Source organism: Polypterus senegalus, chromosome 7 (assembly GCF_016835505.1).
Source record: "Polypterus senegalus isolate Bchr_013 chromosome 7, ASM1683550v1, whole genome shotgun sequence".
Taxonomy (NCBI): domain Eukaryota; kingdom Metazoa; phylum Chordata; class Cladistia; order Polypteriformes; family Polypteridae; genus Polypterus; species Polypterus senegalus.
This window is the reverse complement of record NC_053160.1, coordinates 68025867-68052365: the sequence shown is the minus strand read 5'-3', so window position 1 is coordinate 68052365 and position 26499 is coordinate 68025867. Positions and strand designations below refer to the sequence as shown.

The window sequence follows — 26499 nt, the reverse complement described above, 5'->3', positions numbered from 1 at the left end:
TATCGTTTCAACCGTACCCCCATTAACATGTCTATAGAGGTGATCACCATCGATCAAAGAACTGTCACTTACCGAGTGGTTTCCATGGCCGGAGATGGCACCTACATTTTCCATTCTCTGTGTTACATATTGCACGGCCATATCAGGCTCACTCTTGATATCCGGAGGAACATTGTGTCTTATGTATTGAATGACTGGGACAGGTTCAAGGTGTGGACTGATGATGGTACAAGAGATAATTATACTACACAGCAGCACTATAAGAGTGAAATGCTTAAGTCCTTCACCTATGGTTCTGCATGCGAGTTCATGGCTTCCGCTGAATTGTTCGGTTGTCGCTTTCAAGTGTACCGAAATGGCCAAATATTTTACACCTTTCAACAACCGCCAATGCCTCTTAAACATCTTAGATTCACAGGTGACGATTTCAGAAGTGGACACTTTGATGTTTATGGATGTTTAAACTCTCAAAAGCTGGATGTGAAGTTATCGATGAAACTGGTTGTATGCTTACAACACTTGACAGTTGCCGAATGTCACTTTAACACAAGTCCTGCAAATACTGTCGTAATTGAAGCAAACCATGAAACTCAAGCCGATTATGACAGCAGCAATCCAAGCTGTGAGATTTGAAACAAGATTACTGCTCACATGGCCAACTGTATGTTGCATGCTCAAGAGTAAGCTCAGCGCACAGCTTGGTCATATTACAACCGGAGGGCTGAACTCACAATGTGGTATACAAAGAGATCCTTAAATAATTATTGGCATATTTTCCCTCAGTTTAAAAAGGTTTAATTTTCTTCTTAATAAAAATTTTAAGGCAGTACTTCGCTGCTGCGAAGCGCGGGTATTTTGCTAGTCTTTTTAATAATCTTTAAAAAGCAAGTTTGAAGGTAATGCTATGGTCATGATGGAATTCAAATTACCCAGATATTAACTGGGCTAACTCTATAAATAGTTGAGCACAACAGAAGAATTTTAGAAGGTAATCAGTAACTGGTTTTTAACACAGTATGTCAAAAACCAAGGAGCAGGGAAGACTGTCTAGGTTTAGTACTGTGCAATAATAAGGCTAGAATTCAGAGCTAGATGTGATTGAACCATTAGGATCTATTGACCATAGTATGATACATTTTACAGTGTTCTAGCATATGCAAAGTTAAAGCAAGTTAAATTTAGCTTTAGTTAGGAAAAAATTCAAGCAAAGCCTAAAAGAAATAAACTAGGAAAAAACTTTCAAGTGTGGAAACAGTTGAGGACAAAAGAAGTATATCTAAAAATGTATTACAGATAATGTAGGGCAAGTTCATCCTAACATTTAGAAGCAGTAAGAAGTTAAAGAAAACTGCTGCAAATAAATGAGGAAGTAAAAAAGATACAAATAACTAAAGTATTGACCCTACAGTGTTTGAAGCATGACAGCAATGGTTAAAAAGGATATTAAAAAAAGACAAAATGCAGTTGGAAATATTTCAGAAAAAGTGAAAGATGAACCAAAGAGATTCTTTAAGAATTGTAGCAATAAAAGAATGGTCAAGGAGAATTTGAAGTATATCCGGAACACTACAGACAAATTAAAATATACAGTGTAAGAGACAATGATCTAAATTTACAGTTTTCCTGAAGTGTACATTAGGAGAAGTCGATAACCTCCTGTTAGTAACAGGGACTGGGAAGGAGGTACTAAGTGATTTTTGGAAATTGTACAAGGAAAATGCCCCTTGGGTTAAAAAAGCTAAACTCAAAACAAATTGACAGGACCAAATAATGTCTATTCTAGATTGTTTAAGGAAGTTAATGATTGCATGTATAAACCCTTGATGCACACATATATTTTGAAAATCAAAACAAACTGGAGAAATTCCTCAGGAGTCAAAGCTAGTAAATATTATCCCATTATATAAGTATAAAAAGGGTGATCAGCTTGATCCAAGTAACTATAGACCAGGGTGCTTAACATATATTACTTGTAAATTAATGGACTCAATTAAAGAAAAGATCCAGCATCACATGACAAGAATAGGTGTATTAATGAACAGACACCACGTTCAGACAAGGGTAATCATTTCACTAATTTGCTGGAACTCTGTGAGGAAGCAACAAAAGTTTATGATCAAAGAGGTGCATACAATATTATTTATCTTGATTTTCAGAAAGCCTTCGATCAACTACCACATTAGAGACTGGGCATCTAACGAGAAGAATTTGAGTCACAGTGTGTAGATGATATTCATCCTTTTTTGTGGACATTTACTTAATGAATGTTGTTATTGATGTAGGCACTGTGAAATATATAGACTATTAATAGTATTTGCATTCTTCCACATTGCTATTTGCCCCAAGTGTCACCCCATGGGATGTTTCTTTAAAATGCAACACTCTTCCCCTACCACTCTATAGTGTTTATTTAATAGAATTCATAATGCCCGTAAATAGCGACAAAACACTTGTAACTACTTGTAATCCTTCTCTTCCTCATTCACTTTTTGATGTTTTTGTGTTTTTTTCCTAACCAGAGAGAGGCATGGTAGCAGTTTGTTAAACCGAATAGACCAGGCCAGCTTCTAGCTCCTGAAAAGGAATTATCTGATGCTTCTGGACCAATCAAGAGATATGAACCCCTCCACCATGTCCTTGATTTTCTCCCAGTGGGTCATACATCCTAGTAACATTACCAAAGTATCTCAACCAATTCTTTTTAATCTGGAAATGCAATGGTTCTACAGAGGTCATTGTGTATTTCAGAGGTCCTCACCCTATCGCAGATAATGAACAGCAGCAGCACTGTGCAGGAGTCTCATTGTGGTCACTTATAATTACAGAGTCATTCTTTCCATCACTCCAAAGACATTTGTGACCATACATCAGGATGGGAATGTGGACTCAAATTCATTGTAGGAATGCTCCATGAATCCCTTACTGGGACTAAAATGTGCAAAGCCCATACATTGTACATCCCAAATATCTGGCTAAACTAAAAACCTTCCACAAACTGCAGAGTAATGATGCTTTCTTGGACAAAACACGCTTGAACACTGAGGGTACCTTATGTACAGTATGTGACAATTGGACCCTCAATCTGCAAATAAAAGAGGGAGGTGGGTCTTCAAGAAGTTTCTAGAAGGCTTTACTTTCCTGTTTATGATTTGCACTGATCATTCCAGAATGTAACTATTTAACAATATTTTAGCAAAAAAAACATATGTTTTGCATGCTTTGAGCATTTCTCACCGGCCACCATTACAAAGTACATAGAGAAAATAGCATAAAAAATCATTTTTACGTGTAGTACTCCTTTAAGGTAGAAATTTCCTTGCAAGTTTGACTAAGACGCAAAAATAAACTAAATATTTTCACAATTAAAATGGGAGGAAAATTAAATTTCATGTAAATAAAGAATTTATAGTTGAGACAATTCACTAAATTCATCCATTTTTTTAATTTGTTTAATCCCTTTTGAGATCACGGGAATAATTTAAATATTCCTTAATTTTCTTATCAGTAAAGGTAAGTGTGAATAAAGGATTTTGAATAATAGTAGAATAAGTCCTCTTCACTTATACCAGCAAGTTCTGGAACAGATCAAAGGGCAGGACCTAATTTCCCAGCCCAAACTGTGTCAGACGCTAATGCAACTGCTCTTATACGTAGGATGTTTGATATCACAACCTTGCTGACACAAATATATACTGAAAACATTATAGAAACACTAGGCCAACAATAAGAATGAGACTCTTGAATCCAAAATAAGTTCTATTTCAATATTTTTCTGCTGTCAAAAAAATGTATTTCGTTTGTCTTTTTTGTTTCATTTTGTACTGTATGTGTCATTGCTGGTTATTTAATAATGTTCTTGTCAGTCATGCTGCTGCTATGTATATAATTGCACACCAACATATAAAAGATGGCCACCATGACGTGTGGGATAGTCATATGAGGTTTTATGTCACAATGTTGACATGACAAGATGAACTCATTGTGTAAAGATCACCTAAGATAAATATAAATCCAGAACAAGACGTTTATTTAGAAAATGATATGGGCTTTTATTCCACCTCAAATTTGACAACTTTAACTAACGCAAAGTCTTGTAATGACCCTAATGAGGTATACAACATCAAGCATACCTAGAGTTTAGTAACTTTAATCTCTTGCTAAAATACAGATCCAATCAAAATTTAATCTAAGACCTTTTCAGTTTATTTCACGTCATGACAGCTTATTTGTTGTGTGATATTTATTATTGATTTAATTTTCCTGTCCAACTCTTAAACCAGAAAGCATTCTTCAATCTGAGTCATATTATCAATGAATGATGAAAGTTTGCCTGTGTGTGCTTGTATGAGCAAGGAGCAAAACCTTTTGAAAAAGGGGTATAACTTTTCTTGTAACATTTAAATGGCACTTTTTTTTTACATTATTCCTTTTCTTTGTTAAAACACTCTGTTAGTTTATATGAAAACTGTACTTTGTTGGTTTAAATTCAGATAAGAATTACCTTCATATTTACTTAACTACATTCAGTGAAAAGTATTAAAGTCTACTGTTTTAGGAATGTTGCTATGTAAGGATGTTACTTGGCTGTGAACATTTTTGATGATAAGAGATAAAAACAGTTACCACAAAGCATATACATTGTTTATGGCTTCAAAAGCTGTTTCCAAGTTACACAGGCATGCCACACAGTGTCCTAGAAGCGTGGACTTCAAAAACAGACTAATTTTTAGAACAGGACTTTAGCTTTATGAGCTCCAGGTAAAGTCAAAGTTGCCTTAGAGACAGCACCACACTAAGTATACCGTAGTTATATAAGACCAGACAAATTAGCTGATCAGAGCCATACTGAAAAATATTTAAAGGTATTGCTGAGACTTCAAGCAATGAGATAAGCACCATTGGATACCAGCAAAAATATTAGATAATAATAATAATAATAATAATAATAATAATGATAATAGCTCATCTTCATCTGCTCACAGAACTACACCACAATCCTGAATGCACTGTATGAATTTCCAGACTGTTGCTTCAATTTATAGCACTAGCTATTTTAAAAATGCTTAAAGATTAAAGCTTACAGTGCCTACTTACTGAATACAGATTTTCTCTATTCTATCAATGTGGCCTGGGACCTAAGTTTCGTGTTTAGCAAGGTCATTCATGGGTGAGGGACAATGCTACCAACAGTAGACCACAATGACAGTCGCACCTAGGTGAAGTCTGAAGGAGCTGCTGACAAAAGGTAGATGATTATAGTCCTGGGTGAAACTGTACAACAATTGAGAAATGTATATCACCAATGGTTGGTAAGTGTAAGAATAGACAAACTAAAGTAGAGACAGATGTTAGATATTACACTTTGAGTCCACATCAAAAAGATTCTGTACAGGTAGAGGCGAGACGTCCCCAGAAGCCTTCCCATGATAAAACTCAGTGCCACTCTGCTGATGTCCATATAGCACTTTGGAGGATTCAGCCTGATGCTTACAGTTATCAGTGTACTGTATAGCCCTTCAACATTTTGCACACTGAGTAAATAGTCTAAGCATCCTTAGATTTTACTTGACCTGTTCTGTCCTCTCCCTGTCAATACTACAAGGAAGATAAGATTTTATACAAAGCAAGACAACCTAGGAAGCTCAGCCCTGTAAAGCTTTTTTGAAGGTATTTCTTTTCTTTTCATCTGAAATTGAAAGTAAGCATAATTTCCTGTACACTTCTTTTTTCATTTCATCTTTTAGCCAGACCTAGTTTCATTAAAAGGTATCAAGACTTTTACAGCAGTTCAGCATATGAGCTAGCAAACCAGCCACAAATAAAATAACTGCTGAGACGGTTAAGTAAGTTGGCTGAAGATTAGATTTATCGGACATGAAAGATGCTGTTAGCCAACTGGAAAGGGACAAAACTTGGCAGAAAAATGACAATTTACTGGAGCGCACAATATCCTGTTTCTCACATTATTATTATTGCAAGAAAAGGTGAAATATGAAAATGATCTTTATACTGTATTTTGTTCCAGTGATGTAAAATGGTCTGGAACAGTTTCAAATTTTACTTCTCTCACCATCATTCAATTCATTTTCTGAGCTTGCCTGGTCAATTAAGGGGTCACAGAGAGATGAAGTTTACCCAATAAGAATGGTAAGAGCCAACACTTGATGATACACACATTTACAATGTTTTCAAATTAACCTAACCTAAGCTGCACATCCTTGTGATCTCACAGAAAAATGTGGGACTACAAAATAAAGACACTCTGAAAATGTGAAACCTTCACACAGAAAATGATCAGGAAGAGAAAAACATACTTTGCTGTACTTGGAAAGTGAGCAAATGGATGATGCCACCCCACAGATTGACAAGATAAACAACTGCAGATGTAAGCCCAGAGCAGCAATAGAGTCAACACTTTCCTGTTTTTTACTTGATAGGCACAGTGGTGTTCTCCCTGTATTTACGTCTTTCATGTATTAAGTGTTGTTCCAGATGGACGTTTTGATGATATGAGTAAAGACAAAAAGTGTATTTTTTTGGGGTGAATTGAAAAGAATATCTTTCAACAGGCAGAGGTCAGATACACATTAGTCCAAAAATGCTTTCACTATAACCTAAATGTAATTCAACATTTGTAGTCAAATTCAAAGTGTAGTTGTTACTAAACCAGTTCACAGGAGCAGGTAGCTGCATTTCTCACTCTCGTCTTTGATTTTAGCGGGCCAGAAAACATCAGCTCCACGTGCTGTTGGAACTTTTTCCATTCTCCCGGCAGGTTAAGAGAATCCTAGTCAATTCGTGGTGAAGGAACTCCAACAAAATCCATGACTGCCCTCTATTCTGGACACCATGTCTTGTTTTCACAAATTGTGAAAAATTAAATGATGGCGAGACTTTCTTTTAAAGTAAGCAAGGGAACTTTATTTATTACAGCTCTTATATTCACGGCATCCGTGCTCTAAATTAACTTCCATAATAGTAACCTTGAGGTCCCTTTTTCTGGTGCCTTCCTGATGACATAGGTGCCTAAACCATGCCTGATAATAATACATTTCAATGACATATAAATATTACAGTGATCACCTCGATAGACATCTCACCACCCAAATCGCTACTCGTGAATCTAAAATGTTTAACAGGCATTCCCGGTATTAACTTTTTGATGTACCTGCAAATATTTAGCGGCAGCGTGTCTATTGGATTGCTGCTGATGGACGGCCTTATATGGGCAGGCACTTAAGTACATGCGAGGTGTGGGTATAGGGGATGCAATATAGGCAGGCAGCCAACTACGTGGGAGGCATGGTGATGGGGGACACAACTCGGTGACAGAGCTGCAGGCTATGACCATATATATGTACGTAAGTAGGATTCAGTTATGACTGTTACACGTAGAATTTCGAAATGAAACCTGCTTAACTTTTGTAAGTAAGCTGTAAGGAATGAGCCTGCCAAATTTCAGCCTTCTACCTACACGGGAAGTTGGAGAATTAGTGATGAGTGAGTGAGTGAGTGAGTGAGTGAGTCAGTCAGTCAGTCAGTCAGTCAGGGCTTTGCCTTTTCTTAGTATAAATATACATATATAAATATACACACATATATAAATATATACATACATATACAAATATATACATATATAAACATATACATACATATACACATGCGAGGTGCAATCCAAAAGTTCCCAGAATGCATTTATTCTGCAGCCAGAAGGGTTTGGTTATATCAATAGCCACTAGATAGCAGTTCAAGTTGTCCTTGAGAGCTGTTATCACGCGTTATAACGTCAGCGCAGTTGTTTTTCAAGCCGCAGTTCTCGTTTAAGCTTCGGTTGTGTCTGTGAAGGATTGTTTGTGAAAATGAGTGATTTGAAAGACCCAAAAAGGCTCAACAAGTTCACAGCAACACCAAGTCAATGCTCATTTGCTTCTTTGATGTGAAGGGTGTCATCCACAAGGAATTTGTGCCACAAGGACAGATGGTGAATGGAGCATTCTACAGGCTTTTGCGAAATCGAATTCGCTGAACACGTCCTCAGATGTGGGCTGACAAGTCATTTCTTCTGCATCACGACAATGCACCAGCTCACACATCTCTGATTGTGCGCGAATTATTGGCTTCTACAAAGTTTACTGCCATTCCCCACCCTCCGTACTCCCCTGATTCAGCGCCGTCTGATTTTTTTTTTATTTCCTAAGATGAAGATGAGACTCAAGGGACGAAGATTTGAGACGGTGGAGGACATCCAAGCGGTAACAACCGACGTCTTGAACACACTGACAAAAAACGACTTCCAGAGGTGCTTCGAAAGGTTGAAATCTCGCTGGGATTGGTGTATCAACTCAGAGGGTGACTATTTTGAAGGAACTGCTCACCATTAATTGTTATTTGGTGTGTATACTTTTAAATAAATTCATTCCGGGAACTTTTGGATCGCACCTCGTATATACATATATACTGTAAATATATACACATATACTGTACATATACAGTTGTGCTTGAAAGTTTGTGAACCCTTTAGAATTTTCTATATTTCTGCATAAATATGACATAACCATCATCAGATTTTCACTCAAGTCCTAAAAGTAGATAAAGATAAACCAGTTAAACAAATGAGACAAAAATATTATACTTGGTCATTTATTTGTTAAGGAAAATGATCAAATCTATACTAATAAAAGGCAAAGCCCTCACTCACTCACTCACTCATCACTAATTCTCCAACTTCCCGTGTGGGTGGAAGGCTGACATTTTGGCAGGTTCATTCCTTACAGCTTCCTTACAAAAGTTGGGCAGGTTTCATTTAGAAATTCTACGCGTAATGGTCATAACTGGAAGCTGTTTTTCTCCATTTACTGTAATGGAGATGAGCTTGAACGCCGTGGGGGCGGAGTTTCGTGTGACATCATCACGCCTCCCACGTAATCACGCAGTACATAGAAAACCAGGAAGACCTCCAAAAACCGCTGAAGAAAACATGCATTATATAATTGAGAAGGCAGCGAAAAAATAAGAAGCACGCGAGTGACATATACAACCATATTCATGAGTTCTGCTACTTCGGAAACAAAGCACGATGTAAACCTACACTTTAAATTAAGTTCATAGACAGGCTGCCGCTGGCGTTTGTAATTTAGTGCCTGCCCATATAAGGCCGTCCGTCAGCGGCAATCGAATAGCAAACTCCCACTAAATATGCAGAGGAAGATGAGGTTAGGGTGGTGTTTGGCACAAACTCAGCAAAACTGCGAGAGAAAGTTTTAAGTGCCAGGACTAAGGTAACATTAAATACAGCCATGGACATAGTACGAGATGGCACCAGCACAGCTGGGAACCTTCGATGCATGTACACCGAGCGGCTCACGTGAACTGACACAGTGCACAGATAAAAGCAACAGTTCCAAAGAGCTGAACAAAACCGAATTACACAATTGAAAAGGCAGCAAAAAATATGAAGCGTCTGATACATACAAGCATATTCATAAATCCAGCTACTGCGGAAACAAAGCACACGGTGGAAAAAGTCAATGTCCCGCTAAAGGAAGACAGTGTAAAAAAAAAACGTGCATGCAGTGTGTCAGGTCTCAGATAAAGAAGAAGACGAGCTGTTTATTGATTCAACGATTGACAAACACGGAATGTAACTTGAACACAACACATCCTATAAATACGAACCTGATTGAAAGAAATAATGATAATCAAATCCTTGATGACAGCAACACTCAGTAACACTCACAAAACAAATACTGTATATTGACAGTCATGTTACGTTATTTTTAAAATGTTCCCTTTTCTTTTTCTAGCTTTTTAACACACTACTTCTCCGCTGCGATACACGGGTATATATATATGTATATATATATATATATCCCGATCTACATACTCGAATAATGGATACTTTATTCGCCATCAATGATTGTTTTGGTAAAGCCATACTCAGTGTATTCATTAGATGAACGGTAAAAAGTAAGAGCGAGGGAGGATGACTTATTGAGGCATGCAGGCTGTAGTATGCGTCAACTCTATCTGAATTGCGCGATCACATTTGAAAAAATATATCTTTTCAAGTTCTATTTAGTCCATATGTGTCAAACTCAAGGGCGCGGGCCACATCCGCCCGTGTAATTATATCCGCCCGCGAGATCATTTTATATACTGTATTATTGTTATTAATGGCCCGGGTATATGAAGCGCCGGTAACACAATAAACTACAGATCCCATAATGCAGCGCTTCAGCTGCCTTGCCGAACACTTACCGCGTTAATCAAGTCTAGCTTATGATGCTGCAAGTTATTGCGAAGCTAGCTCACACGATGCTGAAGAGAAAAGTTGATTCTGAAAATAGAGCCTTTAAAACCGATGGGAGGCTGAGTATATGTTTACTGAACCCGTGTGTCTCATTTGTGGAGCTAATGTGGCTGTAATTACAGAATTTAATCTAAGACGGCACTATGAGACAAAACATCAGGGTAACCTGAAAGACCTGAATGCAATGCAGAAGATACAGAAAGCAGAAGAATTAAATAAGAATCTGACACTTCAGCGGACGTTTTTACCCGTGCACAATCACAAAGTGATTTCAAGTAAAGCTGCTTTTATGGGAGACACAAATGCACCAGTGCAACTTGCCCCACTTTCCCTGTTGCCAAGTAATGTTAAACCAAGTCGTCACTACGGTGTTCCCAAATCGCACTTTGCTGATAAACTGAGCGCACTGAGTTTGCACGGCGCTTTGGTGACTTTGAAGAACAAAAAGTCCGTCTACATGCGGCTCGAACCTTGTGCATGTTTGGTAGCACATATCTGTGTGAGAAGCTCTTCTCAGTGATAAAGACTAACAAAACAGCACACAGGAGTCGCCTCACTGATGAGCACCTGCAATCCATCCTGAGAATCTCCACAACACAGAACCTCACACCAAACAGAAACGAACTTGTTGCCAAAAAAAGATGCCAGGCGTCCAGCTCTAAAATGACATATGAGCAAAGACAACTGAATGATTTGATTTGTTATTGCTGAAAGGAACACATTTTATTTATATTTCCAGGTTTTGTTATGCAGCATGTTCATATTTGAATTTGTATAATTTTGACAGGATATATTTTTATGGAGAGCAAAATCTTTTGGGATATTTAAAATCTAAGTTTATTTTTATATAAAATTACATAAGAGTAAAGAAATTTGAATGTTTGTTCTTTTAATGTTTACTTTATTTCTAACTTGTATAATTTAGACAGGATATATTTTTATGGAGAGCAAAATATTATAAGTTGTTTAAGGTTTGAGTTGATTTATTCAGAATAATATTCCTGTCTGTTTTACCATTCCTACCAAAGATATTTCTGTCGACTAAATAAAAATTCCTTCTATTTAAAATTTAAATAGAACTTGAAAAAATATGATAGTTCATAATATCCACGCAGACTTGCGTAAGAGCTGGAGTCATCCGTTTTAACAAGCAGCGTATTGCACTGATAGCTGTGTGTGTAAATATATATGTATATGTATATATATATATATATATATATATATATATATATATATATATATATATATGACAGCAACACTCATCACTCACAACAGTGACAAAGCAATTACATTGACAATCATGTTACGTTATTTTCAAAATGTTTCCTTTTCTTTTTCATTGCTTCTTTAACACACTACTTCTCCCCTGCGAAGCGCGGGTATTTTGCTAGTATTACATATTTGTGAGTGCCAAACGTATGTGAACCTTTGCTTTCAGTATCTGGTGTGACCCCCCTTGCAGCAATAACTGCAACTAAATATTTCTGGTAACTTTTGATCATTCCTACACACCAGCTTGGAGGAATTTTAGCCCATTCCTCCGTACAGAACAGCTTTAGCTCTGGAATGTTGGTGGGTTTCCTCACATTAACTGCTCGCTTCAGATCCTTCCACAACATGTCGATTGGATTAAGGTCAGGACTTTGACTTGGCCATTCCAAAACATTAATTTTATTCTTCTTTCACCATTCTTTGGTAGGACGACTTGTGTGCTTAGGGTTGTTATCTTGCTGCATGAACCCACCTTCTCTTGAGATTCAGTTCATGGACAGATGTCCTTTAGAATTCTCTGATATAATTCAGAATTCATTGTTCCATCAATGAAGGCAAGCCGTCTTGGCCCAGATGCAGCAAAACAGGCCCAAACCATTATACTACCACCACCATGTTTCCCAGATTGGATAAGGTTCTTATGCTGGAATGCAGTGTTTTCCTTTCTTCAAACATAACGCTTTTCATTTAAACCAAAAAGTTCTATTTTGGTCTCATCCGTCCACAAAACATTCTTCCAATAGCCTTCTGGTTTGTCCACGTGATCTTTACCAAACTGCAGATGAGCAGCAATGTTTTTTTGGATAGCAGTGGCTTCTTCCTTGCAACCCTGCCATGCACACCATTGTTGCTCAGTGTTCTCCTGATGGTGGACTCATGAACATGAACATTAGCCAATGTGAGAGAGGCCTTCAGTTGCTTAGAAGTTACCCTGGGGTCCTTTGTGACCTCGCCGACTATTACATACCTTGCTCTTGGAGTGATCTTTGTTGGTCGACCACTCCTGGGGAGGGTAACAATGGTCTTGAATTTCCTCCATTTCTACACAATCTGTCTGACTGTGGATTGTTGGAGTCCAAACTCTTTAGAGATGGTTTTATAACCTTTTCCAGCCTGATGAATCACTCCTAAAAATTTAGGCAACTTTACATCCTTTGAGGCATTCATTTTAAATATTAAAACAGATTCCAACACAATTATAGTGCTAGTCTACAGACCACCAGGGCCATATTCATTGTTCATGACTGAATTTAGCAACCTTCTGTCTGATTTGGCTATAAATTATGATCACGTAGTTTTGATGGGGGATTTTAATGTACACATTGATGTGGAAACTGACACTTTTAGCAAATGTTTTCCTTATTTGTTAAATTCAGTAGGATTTTGTCAGATTGTCAAAGGTCCAACTCATAATTATAACCATACATTAGATTTAATTATAACTTACAAAGTTGAAATTCAAAATTTAAATATTACTCCATTAAACGTAGTTATTTCAGATCACTTCTTAATTACATTTGATTTAGTTCTGCCCATGCCAACGCACTCGCAGATTAAAACAAAGACAGTGCGACATCTAGATTGTAATTCTGCTTCAAAATTTTTAGATACCTTGAGTAAGTCGAGTGTAATTATGGAAAACCATTTAGATCAGTTAACATCAGATGTAAACATGGAAAACAATTTAGATCAGCTAATATCACATTATAATGTGACCTTGAGGGATGCTCTGGACACAGTGGCTCCCCTAAAAACAAAAGTGATCAAAGCACATAGAAACTCTCCCTGGTTTAATGAAAACACTCGAGCTCTTAAATTAGAGTGTCGAAAACTGGAGCGCAGATGGAGAAAAACAAAGCTACATGTCTTTCAAATTGCATGGACAGAGAGTGTAAATAAATATAAAAAAGCCCTCTTTAAAGCTCGCTCAGAATACTATTCTACATTAATAGATAGCAATAATAAAAATCCTCGGGTACTGTTTAGAGCAGTGGCTAAATTAACAAATGGCAATTCAGATCAACAGTGCAAAATACCATCAGATATTAGCAGTACAGACTTTATGAACTTCTTCAATGAGAAAATTAAAAATATAAGATCCCAGATCTCTAGCATGTCATTTAAAGCGCATATTACAAAGTCGTCCAAAACATGTTTTTTCCATCTTAAAAATGTTAGGAAATTAAGGCGCTTTCTAAATAAACAGGATTGTGAGAAATTAATTCATGCATTTATCTCTAGTAGGATTGACTACTGCAATGCGGTGTTCACTGGCTGTTCAAACTGTTCTCTATACAGCCTCCAGTTAATCCAAAATGCTGCTGCAAGAATTATTACAAGAACAAGAAAATATGAACACATAACTCCAGTTCTTAAATCTTTACACTGGCTCCCAGTTAAGTTTAGAGCAGATTTCAAAATCCTCCTTTTAACATATAAAGCATTAAATGGCCAAGGTCCGGCTTACTTGTCTGAACTTATCATGACTTACAAACCTGAGCGCACATTAAGATCTCAAGATGCCGGTCTGCTTAGGATTCATAGGATTAATAAAATAACAGTGGGAGGTCAAGCTTTTAGTTACAGGGCCCCTAAACTGTGGAATGGTCTTCCTGCTTCCATAAGAGATACCCCTTCAGTCTCAGCCTTTAAATCCCAGCTGAAGACTCACTACTTCAGTTTAGCATATACTGACTAGAGCTGCTGATTAACTGTACATACTGCATCTCTGTTGTTAGTCATTAGCACTATAACATAAGTAACATGATAATTATATTTGAATACTAACCCTCACCTATTCTGTTTCTTTTCTTGGTACCCAAATGTGGCAAATGGTGCCACGGCCCACCTGCCAAGTTGTTTGCCTGCCTATGGTAAAGTCATCCCTGATGGAGGATCACAGGAATCATGGGAAAAAGGGTCCTTTCATCGAACAACGTTTCAGCCGTGGCATGGCCAAATGGGGAGGCAGCTAGATGGATGAGGTCTCCAGGACTCTAAAAATTACCTAATTATGTCATATCATCTACTGTTAAACCGTACTTCTAAAATTTGTATTATTATGCTGTCTTAAGGAATTGTTCTGTTCTGTGTATTGTATTGTATTGACCCCCTACTTTTGACACCCACTGAACGCCCAACCTACCTGGAAAGGGGTCTCTCTTTGAACTGCCTTTCCGAGGTTTCTTCCATTTTCCCTACAAGGTTTTTATTGGGAGTTTTTCCTTGTCTTCTCAGAGAGTCAAGGCTGGGGGGCTGTCAAAAGGCAGGGCCTGTTAAAGCCCATTGCGACGCTTCCTGTGTGATTTTGGGCTATACAAAAATAAACTGTATTGTATTGTATATTGATGAGCATCAACAACTCTTTTTCTGAGGTCCTCAGAAATCTCCTTTGTTCGTTCCATGATACACTTCTACAAACATGTGTGTTGTGAAGAGCAGACTTTGATAGATCCCTGTTCTTTAAATAACACAGGGTGCCCACTCACACCTGATTGTCATCCCATTGATTGAAAACACCTGACTTGAATTTCACCTTCAAACTAACTGGTAATCCTAGAGGTTCACATACTTTTGCCACTCATAAATACGTAATATTCAATCATTTTCCTCAATAAATAAATGACCAAGTATAACATTTTTGTCTCATTTCTTTAACTGGTTTCTCTTTATCTACTTTTAGGACTTGAGTGAAAATCTGATGATGTTTTAGGTCATATTTATGCAGAAATATAGAAAATTCTAAAGGGTTCACAAACTTTCAAACTGTACACATATATATATATATATATATATATATATATATATATATATATATATATATATATATATATATATATATATAAATACAGTAGGTCCATGAATATTTGGACAGAGACAACTTTTTTCTAATTTTGGTTCTGTACATTACCACAATGAATTTTAAATTAATTTTAAAATTAATTTTAGATAGTTATGTATCAGAATGTCCCTTTTTTACCTGATTCCTACTCCCCAAGATGTGCCATCCTGCTAAATTTCAGCTTTTTATCTAAACAGTAAATAATGTTTTTATTGATGATTGTGTGAGTCAAGTTTGCTTTTTATATTTATAGATGTTTGTATATTTATATACTATGTATGTGTGTGTATATATACAGTTAGGTCCATAAATATTTGGACAGAAAAAACTTTTTTCTAATTTTGGTTCTGTACATTACCACAATGAATTTTAAATGAAACAACTCAGATGCAGGTGAAGTGCAGATTTTCAGCTTTAATTCAGTGAGTTGAACAAAAAGATTGCATAAAAATGTGAGGCAACAGTATTTTTTAACACAATCCCTTCATTTCAGGGGCTCAAAAGTAATTGGACAATTGACTCAAAGGCTATTTCATGGGCAGGTGTGGGCAAGTCCGTCGTTATGTCATTATCAATTAAGCAGATAAAAGGCCTGGAGTTGATTTGAAGTGTGGTGCTTGCATGTGGAAGATTTTGCTGTGAACAGATAACATGCGGTCAAAGGAGCTCTCAATGCAGGTGAAAGAAGCCATCCTTAAGCTGCGAAAACAGAAAAAACCCATCTGAGAAATTGCTACAATATTACGAGTGGCAAAATCTACAGTTTGGTACATCCTGAGAAAGAAAGCAAGCACTGGTGAACTCAGCCAGGACCTGGATGTCCACGGAAGTCCAACAGCGGTGGATGATCGCAGAGTCATTTCCATGGTGAAGAGAAACCCCTTCACAACACCCAACCAAGTAAACAGCACTCTCCAGGGGGTAGGCGTATCGATATCCAAGTCTACCATAAAGAGAAGACTGCATGAAAGTAAATACAGAGGGTGCACTGCAAGGTGCAAGCCACTCATAAGCCTCAAGGATAGAAAGGCTAAATTGGACTTTGGTAAAGAACATCTGCTGTAAAAAAGCCAGCACAGTTCTGGAAAAACATTCTTTAGACAGATGAAACCAAGATCGACCTCTACCAGAATGATGGTAAGAAAAAAAGTATGGAGAAGGCGTGGAACAGCTCATTATCCAAAGCATACCACATCATCTATAAAACACGGTGGAGGCAGTGTGATGGCTTGGGCGTGCATGGCTGCCAATGGCACTGGGACACTAGTGTTTATTGATGATGTGACACAGGACAGAAGCAGCCGAATGAATTCTGAGGTGTTCAGAGACATACTGTCTGCTCAAATTCAGCTAAATGCAATCAAATTGATTGGGCGCCATTTCATGATACAGATGGGCAATGACCCAAAACATACAGCCAAAGCAACCCAGGAGTTTATTAAAGCAAAGAAGTGGAAAATTATTGAATGGCCAAGTCAGTCACCTTATCTTAACCCAATTGAGCATGCATTTCACTTGTTGAAGACTAAACTTAGGACAGAAAGCCCCACAAACATACAGCAACTGAAAGCCACTGCAGCAAAGGCCTGGCAGAGCATTAAAAAAGAGGAAACCCAGCATCTGGTGGTCCAGGAGTTCAAGACTTTAGGCTGTCATTGCCAGCAAAGGGTTTCAACCAAGTATTTTGTTTCCAGTTATTTGATTTGTCCAATTACTTTTGAGCCCCTGAAATAAAGGGATTGTGTTAAAAAATACTTTAGTTGCCTCACATTTTTATGCAATCTTTTTGTTCAACCCACTGAATAAAAAAGTTTTCTCTGTCCAAATATTTATGGACCTAACTGTACTGTATATATACACACACATACATAGTATATAAATATACAAACATCTATAAATATAAAAAGCAAACTTGACTCACACAATCATCAATAAAAACATTATTTACTGTTTAGATAAAAAGCTGAAATTTAGCTGGATGGCACATCTAGGGCAGTAGGAATCAGGTAAAAAAGGGACATTCTGATACATCACTATTTAAGGGTTAAAAACAACCCCAATGATATAAAAACTAAAATATCCCAAAACCTAAAAAAAAAATTGACTGATTTGATTGACATTAGAGAAGAAAGAAAATTAGTTGACATATTTTTTTATTTGTCATTAATAATACTGTATTGAGCACAGTGTACTAAAGCACTGCATCATTTTTTTTAAGTGCTGAGACAAAGCTGTGACAGAAACAGTGTCACACTGCTGTTTGTGGCTTTCCAGTTTAAGAAAATAAAGACCGCCAATACAAGGGATAAGAGGTGCACACAAAAAGTGGCACTGACCAATAGGGTGGAAGGAAAAGTGAAGAAATAAAAGGACATGTCATGATATATGGAGTTGAGAGTAGGCAGAGGAAAGTTTTAATGAAGCTCAAGTAAGACGTGCTATAATGCTCGAGTCCAGGTGACAACTGCTGTGGCTGTGTGTGTAGGTGTTGCAAAGAGATAACTACAATACATTTACAGAGACAAAGCAACCCCAAAATAAAAACATTCAATTCATTGCATGGGCCATATAAATCTGCAGTCAATAAATGTCATTGCTGCTTGAAATAAGCTAAAGTAAAACACAATACAGTGTTAGATCTTCAGTATCTGGCTATGGTTTTCGGGGTTAAACCACACAAATAAAATTAAAACAAACAGATGCTTCCAGATACAAGAAAAAAAACAAATTCATGAGTGAACAACATAAATAAATGAAAATTGTAACCATCTAATAATCATAATATTATACTGTAGTACTGCATCCCCTACACCCCGGGTGGACATGCAACTACTGAAACACAAAAAAAAAAAGTTCTTGAGTGAACACAGTAAAAACCCACATCTAAAGCTGATTTTAGTTCAGTTGGCTTTCTACATAACCAATGGGCATTGCAAGGTTATATTTCCAGTTTGCTGTATGTTATTTGACTTTGCATCATTTTCAATTTTAGCGATTTTTATGCTTATTTAGAGTTTTTTTCAGTTGTTATAGGTTGCAATTTTTATTTCACCACTGTGACAGACGGCTGGGGCATCTGCACAGCTGGGAGGCCTGGAAGGTGGAAGGACTGGGAGGGGACTAATACCTCCCCTGGGAAACGAGAGGGCAACCTCCTTGTTTTGCTGGTGGGCCACACGTTCGGAGCTGAGAAGCTCCACCCAGTTGAGGCACGTGGCCACCACCAGGGTCTACCCGGACATTCCAGGAGACGTGGACTCCAGCACTTCTGCCACAACAGGAAGTGCTGCAAGACCAGGAGGCCAATACACCCAGTGTGCTTCCGGGTGCTCATGCAGCACTTCTGCCACACCCGGAAGTGCTGCAGGAAGATTGTCACGAAGCACCTGGTGCACATCCGGGTACTGTATAAAAGGAGGAGCCGGAGTTGGGAGGGAGCGTGACGAAGCTTATGAGAGAGGAGTGGAGGCGGCCATAAAAGACTAAGAGAAGGAAGGACAGTGAGCGCCTAGTGCACTGTACTTGTTAAAGATAATAAAAATGTGTGCGTTTTGGATAAAAGCTGTCGTGGTGTCTGTCTGTGTTGAGGCTGGTTCCCACACCACTTTCAATGAATTAAACTGCTGAATTAAACTACTGAATTCAATACTGCTTTTTATCTAAACCCTCTAAAACTCTAACAGTACAAAATTACAAATCAAAGCATTACACTCAAATTTATTTGAAGCTACTATTTTTACAGAATGTCCTACAGGAGAAGTTATATTTATATCCAAAACTCCTATTATTCCAACAGATTACCTGTTTCAATTCAAACATTCCAGCTTCCTATAAAACTGTATCCAGGTAACACAATTAGGTCACTAATAAGATCCTGATAATAAAAACAAAATGACAACAGCAGACATTAATCAAAACAAAACAAAACTTCTTATCCTTTATACTGGAGGGTGGCTGCCTTGAGGGCTCTTCCTATTACAAAATCTTCAAATAGGATGGCAGGCCAGGGTCACTAAACATAACCCTCTGAACAACACTAACATGACAGCCTCCTTTGGTAGAAAGGGGAGATGTTGTGAAGATTTACTCTGCCATGCTTGGGGCTGTCCAATATCACTAACTTTGCGGTATTTCATCCGACTTCCTTCTGTGTTACATATATTCATTTTCAAACCTGCTTAATCCAAATCTAGGGCACCGAGGGCCAGACCCTATAAGCAATGCTCACACATACACCCACACAGCACAGGGCCAATTTGGAATCACCAATCAACCAAATCTACATTTTCATTAGAATGAGGAAGGAAAACTGAAATATTCAGAGGAAAACACATATAGGCACAAAGAAAATATGAAAAATCCACAGGAAACTTGTAGCACACAATAGTAAGCTGGATTCAGGAAGCATTAGCACTAACTACTGGGTCATCATGCTGCATCCTTTCAGAGTTATACTCACTGTGTCCATTCCAGTCAGCTCATTACTAACAAATATGTTCTGAAATTATTTTTAAAAAGTCTATGACTAGCGCTCTATCCAGAGGTGTTTCCTACCTTGTGCTCAAAGGTGTTGGGGAAAGTTTGGGCATCCAAAACCCCTAAACTAGATTAAGTGGGTTAGTGAAAATCATTTATTTAAAAAAGGCAACTACCTCAAAGTCTACACTGCAAGAATATTATCTATTCAAGGAGGAATAAAGGCACCATGGTTAGTGCTACTGCCTAACGTCTCCAGAAATCCAAGCTCAATCGCCAGTTCTGTCAACATTGTATTTTTTTCAGTGAGCAATTTAGTTTCCTCCATCATCTCAAATCTGTAGGTTTAGTATACTGGTTTGATATGAGCTGAAAGTTAGTGTACCCTGAGATAAGCTGCCCTCCTGTTCATTACTGTGCCGCTTTGTTTAAATTCCCTGTGACAGTAGTTAGACAAGGAAAGAAAGAGAGAGAGAAAGAAAGACCCAGTAAAAGAAGTGCTCAGAGTTCAGGATGTTAATTCACACCTTGGCAGCTGATTAGTCAAACTGCATCTCTGGCGTAGAATGGTGTTGCCTCACCATCATTATTAAATTTATGGCAATTCATGTTCTGTATAACATTCCTCATTACATGACCTTGGGTGAGCACCACTTACAAAGTATGGATTTTCAAAGAGGGGTTTAAGTTCCTTTTTAATATTGTGGTCAATACAACTACAAAAGCAAACCATGAAATGTAAGAGATAAGGAAGTCTGACTTATTACACTGATACTGACCTAGAAAATAATAAAAATTAAAAAAAAGCCTAAAAATAGGCATCAATATCCCACTTTGCAATTAAGAGCATTAGGCTTCCTTTGACAGTTGGATGTACCTCTTTATAAATCATTATCAAGATAAACACAGTATTCTCATTTATGGTCATGAACTGTGAGTAGTGATCTAAAAATGAGATTGTGAGCATGAGTGGCTGAAATTAAGGTTCCAGCGCAGGGTTGTTGGCTCACACTTCTTGATAGGGTCAGGAGATCAGAAATACAAAAGGACTTTGGAGTACAGCCATTTTTTGTCTGGATTTAAAACAGTGAGTTGGTGTGGTTTGAGAATGTACTTAGAAGGCTTCCTTGGCACTTCTAATCAGAGGTATTCAGGGCATGGCCCACTGGGAGAAGAACTAGGACATCTTAGAGGGTTTCTCTCTCTCTCTCTCTCTCTCTCTAGGAAGTAGTCTTTAGCAGCTAAAGGAGAATGCTGATGACAGGGTGGACCTGTCCAACACGACAAGCTTCCACTGTGTCTCTCACCAGCCGGGACGGTTCTAACTTTTTTACAGACCTAGGCAAACTGAAAATAATACACTCAAACCCTATATATCATTGAGCCGTTTCCTATTTGGTGTTACCTGTGAGTCACACTCATATGTTGGATCTAATAGTGAGACTTCCTCCCTTGAAGGCCGAATGGGGTTGCACCTGAATGTTCTATTAAAGAGTTAGATTTCTGAAAGTCGTACACAGAAGTTTTAACGAAGAGATGAGCGGGCTCTTGTAGATTCATGTGAGTTGTTCACAAATGTCATATCGAAGACTAGGTAGGGGAGAGGACTGGCAGTATCCCCCTTAGAAATTCATATAAGTCATACGAAGACAGTGGGAAAATCAGGAGCTGAGCAGCACCAAAGATCATTCAAAGCTACCTCCTCCCAACACCAACAGCTATGTCTATTTAACTTAACATGCCTCCACATGAAAACTTTGACCTAGGAAATCACCTAGTAAAGCCAGCTCTGCACATCAGCATAAACAAAGTGAAAGTGAAGTGTCTGATTGAACAGGCTGGATAATGGATGGATAGATCTAAAACTTTAGGAGTTGAATATTTCAATCTATTGGTACTTCTCAGCACACTATCACAGGCTAAATTGTAATTCAAATGAACAGATGACACTTCCATCCATCCTTACATTTTGTAAACCCACTTATTCCATTTTTGGTTCATAGATAACCAGAGTCCATTCTAAGCCCCTACCCAGGATGGGGTGTCATTCTATTAAAGAGCACACCCACATTCTCTTATACAGTGTCAGTTATGCAGAAACACATACCTTTAGAAATATGGGAGGAAAGCAAAAGCACCCACAAGGAAAGCCCATATGAATACTAGGAGAACATGCAAGCTCCACTAAGACAGAAGCCACCTGACACACTGACTGACAAGCAGACTGACACACTGTCACAAAAATACACTAACACACCCTCTTATTTAAAGATCATACAGACATGCGGATGCATTCACAAAGCCGATAATCCAGTTACAAAAACCCACCACAGTGCATGGGTATCCTGTATGGGTTTGGCTACTTGCTTGGATTAAACCCAGGCTCCTGCAAGGTACTGGTGGTTATCACTGTGCCAAGCCAGATTACACCATCTCAGCACTTTTGTATCTGTTGTAGCTTGTAAAGTGGCATACACTTCACAAAAGACTCTTCACAGACTCCGGTTTCATCTTTTGTTTATGACTTTTAGCTCCACCCCAAACAAAACTCAAAAATGAAAAGAGCTGGCAAACAACTAAACATATGTGTATTTTAAGTCACCCTGGGAGAACATTTTCTCCACACTTATCTCCAGAGTGATATAGAAACACATGCAAGGACCTCAAAGGACATTCCTAATCATATAGTCACTGTTGGTCATCTTCCCCCTGCAATCATGCACAACCAAAAACCAGCAACACAAGAAGCTTCTGTCATCAATCCTGGACAACTTCTGAAACATGTTTGGACTTTTGGCTTCTTTAGAAAGAGCAGTTACTTTTGCAGTATTGCACTTGTATGGACCGATTTTGCCCAGCTAATAAAATATGTGCATCCATTTTAGGATCTACTCATAGCCTCTTGCCCTCTAACACATACACTCACCCACACAGACAAATCTACACAGACACATACTGCAACAAAAATCCTGTGATAGCTGCACAGTTAGAGATAGAAATGGTGAGAAACAATGTGCAGCAACACACTGTATGAAGTGTACACATTACACTATAAGTTACTCTGTCATTTGAACACCCAGCCACCCACCCACAAATACGCAATGACATACTTAAAATACACAACTACCCACGCTTGTACTGTTCATGAAAACAAAGAGCAGACTGACACACTGTCACAAAAATACACTAACACACCCTCTTATTTAAAGATCATACAGACATGCGGATGCATTCACAAAGCCGATAATCCAGTTACAAAAACCCACCACAGTGCATGGGTATCCTGTATGGGTTTGGCTACTTGCTTGGACCTGGAATTGCCAAGATAAGCAAACCACACTCAAGTTGCAACTGCAGTTGAAAACATACATTGATTGATACATGGTCACTGGCACACAAAAAATACACATGTATTTATATATAAAGCTCAATGTGGGTGTGTCTGTTTGTTCCTTATACAATTCCATCCCTTCGGTCCAATCTCAACAGAATTTTTCACACATATCCCACTTTGTAAGGAAGAGACATTGGAACTTAAAATGTTGACCCTGGGGGTACTTTGGAGTGGGGTTCCTTTTCACTACAGTGTGTTTTCCCATATTTGAGCCAAAAATAAATTAAATGAATTGAAATAAACTAATTTAATGTCTCCAGCCACAAAATAAATGTTAGATATTTTCACCTTAAAATTATTACCTGTGCCAGGTGCTGCTACTAGTACCACACTAAAACTACAATTCAGGACAAATGTAAACTTTAATCAATATAATAACTCACAAAAAACACACACACACAGAGGAAAATACTCATACATTTGCAAACACTCCGACACAAATGCCCATACATACTCTAGACATGATCTAAACATCCACTCAGACACACACGTTACAGTAAAACACACAAACTCCATACACAAACGCGAATGGGTGTTATCAAAACGGTTTCCTCAAGTGCGGAAGGGAGTGGAGCCTATCCTGGCAGCATAAGAAACCAGGTAAGAACCAATCCCGGTCGGAGATGCCACTCTATCATCGCATCCACTCACACTCACCCGTGGCCAGTTCAAAATCGCCAAATATGCTAAAGTGTAAGCCTCTGGAACTAGGGAGAAAACGAGAAAAACACTGGGAAAAACGTGCAAAATCCTTACATCCGACGATGGGACCCAGGATTTAAATCTCGGATCGCAAAACCATACAGTATTGTGATTTGTGTTAAAATGACCATACGGATAATCAAGTCAGACTTATTTGAAGTTACACACACTAATGTCAAAAAAGCGGATACAAACAAATTGGCGCAGCCTACAAATGTTACACCCATGCTACTACTTTGGATCGCCCCTTTACGTACTGAAAAAACAGTAAGCCTCTTCAAAAGAAACTCGAATTTGGACATCTTACCCCGTTTGCTGCTGCCATTTGGACGATTACTTCAATTGCTGTCCGGCTAAAGTATCTACCGTCACTTCCCACCACCATCGTGCAGCCCTGTCTATCTCTCAGGTCTATGGATGAAAGGACACTCTGGACGAAATTCTGCAAATAATTCCTTTTACTCTCAAAGACCACCGTTCGTCTCCTAAGACCGCTGGTCCCTGGTCTTTGGTCGTCATACGGAGATGTCTGCACCGTGACCACTGGGATGGGGGTGATATCCATGTTGACTCTTAAAAGAAAAGCGTCCTTTCAGATGTTCTACTTCTCGGCACCACTGCCGCTGCGTCCTGAGCTTTTTGACAAGCTGAGCGCACACGCCCCTCTGGATCCCTCAAGCGGACCTGCAAACAAGCGAGTAAGCTAGTCCTCTCTGGAAGCGAAACGGCGAACTATCTTGATTAGCGACGCGACTTCTCCGGCAATCCACTGTCGTATCCGACGTCGCGTGGGACGAAGGGAGGGTGCCTTGGAAAGCGTTGCTTATACTCGGCGCTGGTCAGATAGCAGCTTTTCCACTGCCTTCTCTCAAGTGAGAAGCTTCGAACAAGAGAACGAGCTTGCCAAAAATTCAGGGAGGGCCATAAAACGTTTGCAATCAGCTGCAGCAGCGACAACCAAAAATAGCCCAGCGGATAAAGGGGAAGAATTGTCTTGTGCCAGAGGTAACCGGACGCTTTGTGTGCGCGCCGACACTTGTTCTAGATAATCAAATGCTGTCAGCAAGGGGACCAGCGGTGCAGTCGGCCAGTAAGCAGGAAGACCATTGTGTGCGACTGACGCACGCCGCCCGATTTGGAACCGCACTGGGAATGTGAGAGAGGCGAACTCGTACCTGCGGTGTACGGAGCAAAAGGTTACATCGATCAGATGCCTTCCTCGTTCCGGATTCATTTCTATCTACTCACTCCTAAATTTACAATATATCGTGTACTTTGATCAAGTTAAAAGTGAAAACAAAGATATGTTAGACTGACACATGGTTGAAAAAAAATTATATGAATGATCCACAGATAAGAAATGAAAGGCGCTATACAACAGAAACTTGCAAGGCGCATTAAATTAGACGTGGAAGGACTCAAATGATACGCTGGTATGACATGAAAGACAGAAATGTCCTATATAACAGGTAGAATACAGTACCCAGAAAGGAGTAATGGTTGGTAAATACAAAGTAAATGACACTATATGGTAGGCAATCAGACAGATATAAAAGACCATATGATATGAACCTAAAGTGCAAAGCACATTTTGATAGATAGATAGATAGGGGAAGTTTAAAATGATTTACAAATTAGATAAGAGGGGAAAGGCACAATATGACAGTCTTGCTCATGATGAGTCACCTGCATATAAATAAATATTTTCATATTGTAATTAAAAATATTAATCTTATATGAATAATATATAGATAGGAAGTGTATGAATAATATATAGATAGGAATGACACAAGAGAAGTATAATGTCTGTGACATGACAGATGAATGTTAAAGGTCTTACATAAAAGATAAAAAAGCATGAAAAATAACAAGGCAGGTATAAAATGTATTTTATGAATAAAGGATGGACATTATATGATATAAAAATGAAAGACACTTTGATAGACAGATATAGCATACAGTGTCACAGTCAGCTGTACCTTTCCATTATGTTTGAGTCTGGAGGACAGGAAAACTCCCTTGTGAGTTTAAAGCTCAGGGTGCTTCAAAGCATGTCCTTCTCTTTGTTTTTAGGAGGTCTGAAAGTCTCTGAAGAAAGACATGCCCACTAATGTCCATGGAGGTACAAGGGAGTGGACCATGCCCCATAAAGTCCACAACAAGTGCAGCACCACTTCTTTTGCAAGTAGAGAGGACAGTATAAAACTGGGACAAGACTAAAAAGGTCTGTTCACTTCCAGTCAGCAAGATAAGAATATTTTTCTACCACAACCAAAGTTGAGCTGGATGGGCCCTATCTCTGGTAACCAGGGACAAAGACACTGGAGGTATTACCCCAAAGAATGTTAAAAACATTTATTTTGTTACAAGTACTAAATTAACAGCCTGTATATCCAAGGATGAGACATCTCTTTTAACTGCCTACGGCTTCTGACAGTGATTTGTGGAACAGTTATTGATTGTTAAGTATTCAATGACTCAAACTCTGGGATGGATTTAGCAATA

The 26499-nt window shown here is 38.4% G+C and overlaps 1 protein-coding gene across 1 annotated transcript in view; it reads right to left on the bottom strand.

Annotated features, from left to right (window-relative positions):
- LOC120532632 (phosphoglucomutase-like protein 5) overlaps positions 1-25076 on the bottom strand; it is a 215647-nt gene extending 190571 nt beyond the window's left edge. Inside the window, exon 1 of the mRNA XM_039758802.1 lies at positions 24302-25076. Coding sequence (XP_039614736.1) covers positions 24302-24559 — 258 coding nt within the window. The 5' untranslated portion in view covers positions 24560-25076. The remainder of the gene's footprint in view (positions 1-24301) is intronic.
- Positions 25077-26499: the final 1423 nt, after the last annotated feature.